General features: G+C 32.1%; 2 protein-coding genes across 2 annotated transcripts; both read right to left on the minus strand.

Moving 5' to 3' along the window:
* Nucleotides 1–425: 425 nt before the first annotated feature.
* LOC133304171 (alkaline/neutral invertase A, mitochondrial-like) lies at nucleotides 426–5,593 on the minus strand. The gene is made up of 5 exons (XM_061504158.1): nucleotides 5,429–5,593; nucleotides 2,465–2,833; nucleotides 1,913–2,072; nucleotides 1,545–1,757; nucleotides 426–634 (listed from the first exon to the last, which is right to left on the minus strand). Exons 1-5 carry the CDS (start codon nucleotides 5,591–5,593, stop codon nucleotides 426–428), a joined length of 1,116 nt encoding a protein of 371 aa, XP_061360142.1.
* Nucleotides 5,594–8,571: 2,978 nt separating this feature from the next.
* Nucleotides 8,572–12,535, minus strand: LOC133304187 (1-aminocyclopropane-1-carboxylate synthase-like). Its single transcript, XM_061504181.1, has 4 exons — nucleotides 12,368–12,535; nucleotides 12,115–12,246; nucleotides 11,832–11,992; nucleotides 8,572–9,562 (listed from the first exon to the last, which is right to left on the minus strand). The coding sequence occupies exons 1-4, from the start codon at nucleotides 12,533–12,535 to the stop codon at nucleotides 8,572–8,574; spliced, it is 1,452 nt and encodes a 483-aa protein (XP_061360165.1).
* Nucleotides 12,536–13,133: the final 598 nt, after the last annotated feature.

Raw genomic sequence — 13,133 nt, forward strand, 5'->3', positions numbered from 1 at the left:
GTTGCAAAATTTGCAAGGGAACATTTTGATTTTCCCTCGCAAAAGGCAACGAATTTTGCAAGGAAACATTTTGATTTTCCCTCGCAAAAGGCTACGAATTTTGCAAGGGAATTTTGAACATTTCCGCCACAAATTCTGGAATTAAAATAAAAAAAATAAAAAAAATGTATTAAACTTTTGTTAATTTTCCTGTAAACAATAAGAATTCCAAATGAACATAAATACATAAATTGAGCAACAGAAATCCAAAAAAATACTGGATAAACAATTAAATTAAAATTAAATAGTATATCAACAAAAGTGAACAACAAAAATCATCAAATCTACAACTAAAATGTCTCTAAAGTTCTAAACAAAATAAAACATACAAAAAATATCTGATATATCTCTGAAGTCCTAAAAGAAGTAAAACATACAACCAACAACTAGTATGCCTCTAAAGTCCTAGCAAAGTCATCATCATCATCAGGGTCATCATCCGGCGCCGGTCCCTTCGACTTGTTGCAGTTGGCTTCCTTGTCCTGCATTAAAAGTCGGACTTGTTCCTGCATTTGTTTCATAATATCAGCTTGCTGCTTCATAAGTTCGCTTGCTGAGTTAGCTGTTCTGTCGCAGCATGCAATTGCTCCTGAATCTGGGAGTGGGACACTCTCATCCTTTTAAGCTCATCTGCAAATACATTATTATAAAATAGTAAGTTAAAAATTAATTAATTGGATTATTTTTTAAGAGTTTAATGATAAACTTTTAAAACAATTTAGGTTTCGTTTTAAAATTCTACATTTATTTTGGCTATCAAAAAAAAATCTATATTCATTTTACAATAACAACTAATTTAAAATATTTCAATCCAATTAATCTAAGTCTTTCTATACTAACAAATTAAATAAATTGTTTGAAATTGACCTTCAAGTTAGCTAAGCCTGCATACTTGCACCATGTATTTACTACTCTTTTCTTTTTTGATGTTGATATATTGAAGGATACATCAATATATTGTCCAGATTTTGGCTCATTTTTTTTCTATGAATAAACTATTCTATATATATATATAAATATAAAATTTCATATTTGCACCATTTATTGAAAACATGTTTAGAGGGAAGATCATTTTTTTTAGCTACTAAAATTTTAGCATGTAAAAAACGAGATTCGGCTCATCCTCCAATGCACTTCCACATAAGATAATTTGGATAACAAAAATGCTAAATAACACAGTACATGGGTTTAACATTTTTTTTATTACGTTTAATTTTATCTCCTATAACATTAGAAATATTAAATTCTCATTATAAATATATAAATATATAAAATAAATTTAAATATAATAACATAATATAAATTATTTCATATATATAAATGTGTGTGAAGCATGCTACTTGCTATTATTATTGGGATTTGACTTTTTTGTTATGTTTTTGTTTACATTATATTTATAGTTACTCCTAACACCCACGAAAACCTCCTCTATGAACTATAAAGTACTCTCTGTTCTTAACCTTTTTCTTTTGTTTAAACAGACGTATAAATGAGTTTGAGCTTACTTGGGGTTAAATGAGTTTGACCATGAATGCCCATCCGCCTGTCTATCATGCAAGACCCATCAGTGACTAGCAGAGAAGGAAACATATCGAAACCATCAGTTAAACACAAATTAAGGATCATTTTTAAGCCTGTTTGAACATCCACCCTTTCTTGCAAACTGTAGTCACCAGTGAGCTTCCCATAAGCCCGCAAAAGGATGATCCACCATAATCCTATCAAAGAAACAAAATTGTAACAATAGAGAAAAGTCATTCGTAATGTTACTCAACTAATATTTTTGAAAATGCATATGTTTCACAATGCACAAGCAATTTTCAATAACATTATTTTTTTATAGACATATTATACGAAACTGCGAACTACTAACCTGAATCTACAGGTGCAACACGACCAATAGCTGATTCCCCAAAATCAAGATCTAGAACTTCTTCTTGATTATCTTCATCAAGAACTACAGTTCTAACTTTGAAACTAGCAGGCATTAAGCCCTGCCCGGGATTGTAGCAGTCCACTGTTTTCTCCCAGCTCTTTTACAAGTAAATAGGGAAAAGAAAAAAGTAGAATGTTAGCAATCAATATATAACAAAATTTTAAAACACTTGTGACTTTTGTAATCATAAATACACTTTCTTTTGGGATAAATCAAAGTACAGACAGAATTGTGAATTAGCATGTAATCACCATAATAAATATACTTTCTTTTAGCATCTAATCCTCGGATTTACCATTAGTCATCAGTATTTACTGCAATGGTTACGTACCTCTAACTCTTCATATAAAAAGTTGGGATGAATATATGAAAGAGAAGAAAATCAATAGAAAATGGATTCAATTGATAGCCAGCCAGCCAGCCATTTATAGCTTAGACTTACAAAGCACATGATTGAATCATTAGGTGACTCTAAAAAGGATAAACTACCTGCAATTGCAAGGTGTGAAGAAGAAAGTTCTTAACAATCTCGTTTTCTCCTCTAAGCAAGAAGGCAAGAGCTGAAGGGACAAAATCCCGAATAAAGACTTGATCATAATTCAAGGGTGACTTATCACCTGGATTATTTGCAGCCACTGTCCCCACGGGGCTACCACAATAAGTCACAACAGCTCCTTGTAACAACTTCCATGCTTGTTTTTCAACATCTGTGTCTTCGCCTCTGGTCTTGACCAGTGTCACATTCACACCACCATCTTTATTCTCTGTGCTAGCATCTTCAACTCCAACTCCTAACCCGAACTCTTCTTCTCCTACAACTTTCTCATCATCCTTATGAATACTTTCCACCACCAATGGCTTAACAATTTATATGGGGGGGAAATATTACCAAAATAGAACACAATAATTAACAAACATATATATGGTCAGATCTGGTTCCGTTAATCAGGTATTCATTTGAACACTATCCTAACCAAAGAACAATAACCAACTCGAAAGAGATGACAGGGAAGAAGGGTTACCTGTTCGCTTTTTCTTATTATCCTTGTCTTTGTCCTTGTTCGCTTTCGTGATTTTTCCACCCACAAGTCCTAATTTTTTTTTTATAGGATGAAAGGTTGCCAAACTAGGATTGGAAGCATCTCCTTTTCTATGTATACTTTTCTTTAAAATAATAAAAAATCAAAAATCAAAATGTGAAGATACAGAGTAGTTAAGGTCCCGTCCCAGAATCCTAAGAGAAAGAGATATGAAGATACATTCAACCAAACAAAAATTATAAGATATACAGAAGAAGGGGAATGATAGTGAAAATGGTACCTTGACGGAAATGGTGGCTCACCGGCGGTGGGAACGGTGGTTGTCCAGTATGAAAGAGACAAAGTTCAATGCTTTCTTCACTAGCGGTGGGTAACGGTGGTTCACTCGTGCTTCAATGCTTTCTTCACCCAAATGACCGTGAGACGAAGTCAGAGAGAGATAAAGTGGGAAAACCCTAAACCAAAATTTTGGGAGGGATAATTAAAATTTTGGAAAAGTTGGTATAATTTAATAAAATTGGGCGGTGACATTAGTTCCAACTCTTCCTTTAGTCAAATTGGTAAATTGTGTAGCAACATAGTGGGTGCACCAGCCTCCATATATTTTTACAATATTGTATAAATATTTTTAATGTATAATCTTTATATTGTATAAATATTTTTAATGTATAATCTTAATTATATATATCTTTAATGTATAATAATAATTGAAATTTCATTTAATTAAAATATTAAGTATGATTTATGTTATTTACAATATTTATTAACATATCTTTTACTTATAATATATATTAAAATTTATAATATTTTTAATTTAAAACTTTCATTAGTTATAATATTATTTAACAAAATTAAATTCTATAATATTATTCATCAAAATTTTTATTTTTAGTACCGATCATCTTAATGAGTGTAACACTGCTTAAAGTATTTCATCACAATGCATGTATTTTTATTCATTGTACAAGATAATTTGATCACGAATACTCATATGAAAATATGTGGGCCCCATGCAGGGCCATATGAAGAGAAAATAGAAATTAAGAATAAATTCATGCGTTTTCTATTTATGTTTCCTCCTTACCATATAAAGTTATATTGAGAAACAAAAAACCAAGACCACTGCCCTTTCTGACTGTAGCTGCACGAATCCCTCTTTGCGAGATTCAATCGACAAACTGACCGTTAGATATAAAAGTATAATGGGTGTAACCATTCTTAAAAATATTTTGGCACGATCCAACGGTGATTTTAAGAGAAAACTTTCTCTCAATATTGCTGCCTACAGCAAAATACTACTACACACACCACTTCAGTTTGGAATTTATTTCTCTCTTTTCTCTTGTCGTGATTGATTTCGCTTCTACTCTTGTAATCAAAATGCTACTCACACACATTCAAAGATATATATATATATATATATATATATATATATATATATATATATATATATTTGAGTGTCACTTTCCACTCGTTTGTATAATGATGACGATAAGGGTGGATGGAGTGTGTCTATTTCAAATATTCCACTCTTATTCTCACCCACACTCGTACAATTGCACGTTCTAAATGATGTTCGTTTGCATAACTCCAGAATATGTAAACAATTGAAGGATATGGAGAGACGACACAATCCCAACAGTAACATTAAACAAATAACTCAACAACAAGTTATACGAAAAACTAAAGAGGTATATATATATAAACAACTTCTTGTCCAATATGTATTCCAACTACCAGAAGTAACAACTCCAAAATCACAACGGTCAAGTTAGTTAAATACAAGATAGGAAGGACACTGACTAATTTTGAAAACATTCCAACGGTTGAGCAAAGACATATTCCCTTTTGTACCTTATTGCCAAAATTAGAGTAGGAATACTGACATTCTCTGTTTGCAATTGCACGAATTCCTATTGAGAGCTCCAATCGACAAACTGACCGTTAGATATGAAGTATAATGAGTGTAACCCTTGCTTAAAGTATTTCAGCACGATCTAACGGTGAACTTAAGAAAAAAAGAACTTTCTCTCAAGATCGTTGCCTACAGTAGAATCGTACACACAAACCACCTTGGTTTGGAATTTCTGGTGATACTATCACTACATGCACTCAATGTCTGCCACAAAGGATGCGATGACGCATTTAATGACTTTTTCTCATACGCATATTGCATATTTTCTATATAGTTTTCTCTTACCTAGCTATAATGACAATACCTAATTTATGCCCTTTTAAATTTGATTTATATGTTATTTTTGAATTTTGTGAGGGAATATACATCCCTCGCAATTTGCGATGGAATATTAATCCCTCACAATTTGTGAGGGAAACAGCGAGGGAAACTATGAAATTTCAGTTGCAATTTTCAGATCCTAGATTTTGCGAGGGAACTTCCGTCGCCAATTTTTACCCTCGCTATTTCCGTCACAGACTTATGATTCTTGCGAGGGATTCCATTTCCATTGCAAATTGCGACGGAATTGCGACCGAACTGCAAGGGATTCTGAGACGGCAATGTAGTAACGGAAATCTTGCTTATTTTCCCTCGCAAATGTTTTTCCCTTGCAAATTCCATCACAGTTTGCAAGCAATTTTTTCCCTTGCAAATTTCCCTCGCTATTCGCGACTTTTCCAGTAGTGGATAAGGGCCTTGTCATATACTGCTGGAGCTTCAATTAGCGTCACAATCGGCTGATTTGGAGAATCCACAATGAAATGATCAATCCTTTGATACTTTTTAGAATTCAAAGACTAAATCAAGAGTAACAATGATTAGTTAAGGTTTTGATTTCCCACAGTTTTCACATGCGTAACTCAATTTAAATTCGCAATTGATTCCCCTTTTAATATCGCCAATCAATTCAACACATATAATTAAAACTCAATTTCTTGCTATCCTAACTCCTTATTCCCTTTTAAGAAAATTAAAGTCTTAGCATATCTTAGAAGGTCGTAAGCATTACAAACATAAACCCAAGATCAATCCAAAAAGGAAAACTCATGGAAGCATTATGCGTAGAATAATTTAATCAATATTGAAAGGAAATATTGTATTAAAAAGATAAATTAAGTTTCATGAAGATCTAGTTGGGTTTCATCTAACCCTAACCTAAAGAAATTTAGAAAGTTATAAAAGAAAAAGGAAGAGAAAGATTAAAGAAAAACGCAATTATAAACATTGAGGGATAAAGTTGATCTCATTGTTTTCACACTTTGAGCTATATTCCCTCATGAACCGATGAGTTTCTCGAAAAAATAATTTAAAATCACAACTTTTGCTCTTTTATAGTTTGTGGGAGCTCAAATACAAGACAACACTTGCTTAGGTGCCCAGAGTCCAAAATATATCAATATGCTTCAACCACTCACGTGCTTAGGTGGATGATGATGGCCACCTGGCATGCAACAATTAGTGTTTTCTACCACTGACATGCCTAAGTAGGAAATAAGCTAATCCGTGTTAATCTTGTATTCCAGGCGTAACTTGAACTATACTCGTTCAATTAATGTGATTTTGGTCTCATTTAAAAGATATAAGAAAAATCTACAACTTCTATAAGCCTTCAAGATTGAAATCCATCATCTTTGATACAATAACTTGTCCGGAAAAAAGAATTAGGGAAATTTTCTAATGTTTGGAAACATGTTTTCCATGAGAATGCTTATTTTGTCCCAAAATTCGATCTAATCACCTAAAAATATACAAAAAAAAACTAAGATTATCTTAATTCAATGCACATGAATTTTCTCTTTAATTTAGGAGTTTTAAGGCTCTTCTTTTACATTCAAAACATGGTGAAATCAACGTTTATCAGTCATCATGATGCATCGCTAAATTCTCTCTAGTCTTCAGTTTGAATAGACAACTGCAACCGCGCAAATTGTCTTTCCAGTTCCTCAACTCTTTGTTGTAGCTCTTCATTTTCTAAGTCGCATAGGTTTCTCTAACTTGACTATTCATTTTCGATCTTTTGGTGTTTCCATATCCCTTGCAACTGTAGCCCAACCGTCCACAACCACCACAATTTGCTTAATTATTAGTGAAGCTAATCGAGCTTTGAAACTAAATAATGCCAAAACAAATGGAAAATGGGCTAAACAGATGAAATGATATCGATAGAGATAATCCTTGTTCTAAACAGAGATATTCAATATTCGAAAATCAACAACCTTACAATAGAGGTCTTAAACAACCTTTTTTAAATTAATTTTAAACTAATTAAAATAAATACACCTATAAAAATAAAAGAAAAATTTAAAAATATTCAATTACAATTTAATTAGCATTGAACACTCATAAAAGAAAAAGAAAGCTTCCCTAAAAATATAGATAGCTATTTACAAATCAATTAGCATTAAATAAATCTAAAATAAGGAAACAATTAAAATAAAATTACAAAATTATAATATTGCCACTAAAAATAAAATTAAGCCTAAAAACCCAAAACGATGCATGCAAACATATATGCGCAATTATAAGCCAATTTTAAGTGCATTAAAAGTTTTTTTTATGTTATGTCCGTAATTACTCATTTGGAGCGAGTCAAGTCTTTCAAGTTTCAACTCAAGTATCTCGGGTAAAAAGAACTTATAGCCTGTTTGTTTCAGCTTTTTAAAAAAGTAACTTTTATCTCTTTTTATCTTAAAAGTTTTTTTTTACAAAAGTTAAAGCTATTTATATTTTTATAAAAATATTTAGTTTATGAAAAAAATATTTAGCTTTTGACTTCTGTTTTTTGTAGAAGTTAAAATTTTTAGCTTTTGAAAAAAGTAGATTTTTAGCTTTTTTGTGACTTCTGCTTTTTTTTAAAATAAACATCCAAACGAACTAAAAATGAAAAGTGCTTTTTTCAAGAAAAAAAAGTAACTTTTGAAGAAAAAAAAATGCTCATCCAAACATGCCCTTATTCAAGTATGGAATTGATCTAGGGTCGAGTAATATTGCAAACTTGTAATTATCCCGTTCTAACCCCAAAAATCTTCTTCATAATTCTATCTGTGCATAATTATAGCCCTATATTTGTGGAACTAATCGCCATGCATGCAAAATTATGTAGCTTAACATGGGCAACCATTGGTTATTCAACTTATTTTGATTCTACAAGGATCCTTATTATATATAAAGCATTGATTTGTAGATACATCGTTATAACTTATATGATGAACTATATTGCTAGTTTTTGCGCCTCGGTTGGATTGATCCATAATTGAGTCATCATCAAAAGGAATCAAAGTTTATTTTTCATGAAATTGTGTGCATCCCCGGGAAACGAAAAGAGGTAATTGCACACATCATTTCAGTTACCTAATTACAACATAGTTAGTTGTGTCCATATATATGTGTATATATATATATAGGACAACAACATACAAATATAAATAGCTTAGCAACAGCGTACGCTTTTCTCCAGAAAGCTCTAAACATCGAAATAATCAAATACATTAATTAAAAAAATATAGCTACATGCCTACATTAATTGGAAACCAGAAGCATCTATATATGAATTATTATAAAAGGCATATATATATATATATATATATATCCGGTCCAAATTAAGTGGCTCGCACGAGGGGTGAGTGAGGTATTGGTGAATGGGGAGACATCAAGTGAGGTGACATAACAGTTTCATCAAATCTTCTTGAGGAGAAGCTTAGTCGAAGACCACGTTGCCAACGTTTGACTTCAACTTTTTTCCCTGTTTCTTTGCATACAAATTCTCGAATTCTCTTGAGTGCAACTTCCACAGTTTCATCATCCATGTTAGCAAAACAAACCCTATACCAACCAGGCTCTGAGCAATTAAAAGATGAACCTGGCGACACATTGAGCTTCACCTCATTGATAATCACACGCCAAAGCATCATTTCACCTTCAAATGTTTGTTCCTTTAGCAAATTTCTCAAATTCATCCAACAGAAAAGCCCTGCATTGCTTGGCAAGCAAGTAATGTTAACCTTCTCAAGCCCTTTTGTGAATAAGCTATGCCTTTCTCTTAACCTTCTTGAACTCTCTGCAAGAAAATTTCCGACAAACTTGTCATCCGAAAGCATTGAAGCTAGAAAATGTTGTGTCTGTGAGGAGACTAATCCGAAGCTTGACATTTTGCGACCTTGGTTCACCACTTCATCATTGTATGAATAAACTATGCCAACTCTAAAACCTGGAAGCCCCATATCCTTAGACAAACTATAAATAATGTGAACGAGGTCACGTTTGCAGCACTTCATGTCTTCCATGACTTCAGAGACGCTTATGAAGCTTGGGGTGCTGAACACTGTGGCTGCATAGATTTCATCACAGACTAAATGGATGTTCTTTTCATTGATGAAGCTCACTATGCTGTGTAGTGTTTCTCTGTCTAATGTGCTTCCCAAAGGGTTTGATGGGTTTGTTATGATCAACCCCTTCACATTGATGTTATCCTCTTTTGCTTTCTCGTATGCTGCTTCAAGTGCTTCTCTTGTTATCTTGAAATTGTTGGAACTATCACACTCAACAGGTATTAGTTGCAGCCCAGTTCTCCAGCACAAGTCACGGACGAATCTGCAGTAAAATTATATATATTAATAAAACACATTATGAAAGATTATATATATCGGAAGGATTATATTTACAAATTTTTTGTTTACAAACTACACTATGTTCTCCCGGGAGAATACTAAGTTATATTATGTTCACCAGAGAGTACATAGTGTAATTTGCAAAAACTTATAAAAAAAATTTGTAAACGGATCATTCCCATATATATATATATTCTATCGTAAATCTTAATAAGTTTTATTTCTTATCTCAGATCGATTTCTCGGTAATAATTTATTTAAGATTAGTAATTAATTAACATATATAATTCAATAAATTATAATAGTTGAATATAAAAAATAAGATTTTTAAATTTTACACCAAATTCGATATATAAATTTTGTATCTGCTTAATTAAGTCATAATATGATCTATTAAAATCTCTTCTTTGACCCACTACAGTCACTCTTCAAATTAACAACATTATTTGGTCAGAGTCAGACAGAGATTTAAAGCTGACTAGAGATTTTCAACGTACAGCTAAAAGTTAAAAAAAAAAAAAAAAAACATTAAATATATTCATTTTTCAGAAAAGAATGATTGATTGTGATTCTAAAAAGTTGTGACAATAGATGCAATTATTCTAAAGACAAAGCATAAAAATTCTGTGCTTTAAGAGCACGTTAGCCAATAGCAAATGCCATGAAATTTCCTTATTTAATAAAAGTTGGAATTGCTTAGTTAAGATCTCTGACCGTGCAAAATTTCCCAATAAAGAGTTGTGTGGGTATTTGGCTGCGATATGCTTTAGTTTGAATACAAGGTAACCGTAATCTGAGTTGGTCATGATTTCAAAGTCATGGCAAGTGTCAACTTAACTATTTAGGGCAGTGCTTAATGTTCTTATAATTTTCTTTTTCTGATAATCTTTTGGATTTATTCATTGACCAACAACGCTAGTATTCATTGTTGTTAATAACTTTTCTTAAAACACATTTATTTTAATAAAAAAAATACAGTGAATGAGAATACTGATTTTAATTGTGATAAAATTATTTTTGTTGAGGGTACTTTTGTCTTTCGAAATTTAGAAAACGGACATTAATTGATAATGATATTATAAGTCATACATGTGCAAGAACTTAGTTATTTATATGTGATTCTTAAAGCTCATTTATTAATTTTTAACAAGTGTAAAGCGTTACGTACTGAAATATAATTTTTTATTCTTGTTTTTACATCAAAGCTTAACCAAACTTATTGAATAAAATAAAGTATGCATTTTTCGGGTATGAATTCTCTTGGGTGTCGTGCGAAATTGCAAGGATGAAACTTCCCTAGCTAGTTGGTGGAGGAAGAATTGACTGTCAAGTTAAAAGGAATGCAGGGTGTTTTAACTTTTAATGCATCAATTTTTATTTATTTATTTATTTATATTTTGCGTAGACATGTATTATTTTACCGAAGATCTACAAATTTTTATATAGCATTAGGTGTGCTAAAGGGAAGGTATAACTCAATTCAATCAGTAAAAGTCTAAAACTATAATTTTTTTAAGAATATATATATATATATATATATATATATATATATATATATATATATATATATATGAGGCAGGATCTTTGACACCGGTTTCAAAAAAAAAGTTTGACACCTCATCTTAGAGCCGTTAGATTAAAAAAAATCAACGATTCTGATTTGTAAGAATGTGACACCATTGATTTTTTTTAATCTAACGGCTCTAAGATAAGGTGTCAAACTTTTTTTTTGACACCGGTGTCAAAGGATCCTGCCTCTATATATATATAGAGGCAGGATCCTTTGACACTGGTGTCAAATTTGAAGTTTGACACCATATCTGAGAGCCGTTAGATCAAAAAAATCAATGGTGTCACATGCTTATAAATCAGAATCGTTGATCTTTTTTTATCTAACGGCTCTCAGATGAGGTGTCAAATTTCAAATTTGACACCTCATCTTATAGCCGTTAAATCAGAAAAGATCAATGGAGTCACATGCTTACAAATCAGAGTCGTTGATCTTTTTTGATCTAACGGCTATAAGATGAGGTGTCAAATTTAAAATTTGATACCGGTGTCAAAAGATTCTACCTATATATATATATAGACACACACCAATCTAGTGAAGTTACTGGGTTCTCCTTTAATCAAAACAAAATAGTTATTACACTTTCTGGTAGCTTTTATTTTTGTCCACTTTTAACATTTTGATGGGTCTGAAAGGGCATACATTGAATGAAAACATATATTATGAAAGTGAGGGTACATACGCTGGATAGTAAGGGCTTGGAACCAAAAAAGCATCACCAGGATCAGCCAAACAGAACATGATTAACTCATTTGCTCCTGTGGCTCCTCCACTCATCAATATACGGTCAGGATCAAATCTGACCCTACCACCTCTAACTTTTGACATAAAATTTGCCACAGCCTGAATTAAAATAATAATAAAGCTAGTCATTAATTTGTTATGATAAATTTTTCCTACAACAAAAAACATGCTCAATCATTATGTTGGTGAACTAATTAATAATAAGTTCTTCCATTGCATACATTTCTGAACTCTGGCAATCCATGATAGTCTTGAAAGTTAGCAATATATCTGAACCGATTCACCCCTTCTGAAGTGCAAATGGATGCAGAGGGATTATTCCTTATCCACTTTTCAATAAGATCAAAGCAGAGCTGCAAAGTTAAGAATATTTATGAACACAAACATATTAGTCAAATTATCAAACATGCAGCTCCATGTCATTGTAACACAAATATTGTGCAAAGAGTAAAAACTATAAAACAGAACAATTACCTGATTTTCTGCAAGCCCCATCTGGATAACACCATGAGAATTATTTATAGGGTGAAATGGGTTTGCTTCATAAGCCTTCCACCCATCAAAATAAGGAGAATTCTCTCCATGCTTATCATTGGTTGCAATCTTAGACAGAAGGTGGTGATTCTTATTCCCCAAACCCATGTTTAGTTTTTTTTTTTTTTCTTCCTTTTTGGTGAAGGTAAGGCCACTCTCTAGCTTTAGTAGCAATGGATGTGGATTATGCTTTGCAAAGCAGTGTAGGGAAAATGGGAGAAGATGTGAGGGAATTTATAAGAAGAGGTAAGGTAGTGTGCGTGTGGGATTATTATGCTCACATGGTGAAGAGGAAAAGTCCTGTTCAAACATCAAAAACCACTCAAAGACTGATCCTCAAAGGTTTTATGTTGGTCAAATGCCAAAGTGTTTGCGTGTTAACTCACCACGTGTAGAAGAAGTGTTTAACGCATAAGGAGAAAAATGGACTTTGGTTTATAACACTAGCTTTGGCTGTTCTTATGTTAGGTATAATTGTTCTTTCAGCTAAACCAGTTTAACATGAAAAACAATATATCATGGGGGAATTTTTGTGCATTGAGAAGTTTCCCTGAAGATACACATGCTTTGTTCAAAGACGAAGGAGAAAATTTCTACCAAAACTGAAATTGGAAAAAGAAGAAAAGTCCAAGTAATAAAAGATCTACATTCAGCATGTGAGAAATTAATCTTATAACAATCTAATTAAGCATATGTCTTATTCAAC

This window comes from Gastrolobium bilobum, unplaced genomic scaffold (genome assembly GCF_033153095.1).
Source record: "Gastrolobium bilobum isolate Gb01-03AN ecotype WA unplaced genomic scaffold, APGP_CSIRO_Gbil_v1 utg12837, whole genome shotgun sequence".
NCBI classification, from domain to species: Eukaryota; Viridiplantae; Streptophyta; class Magnoliopsida; order Fabales; family Fabaceae; genus Gastrolobium; species Gastrolobium bilobum.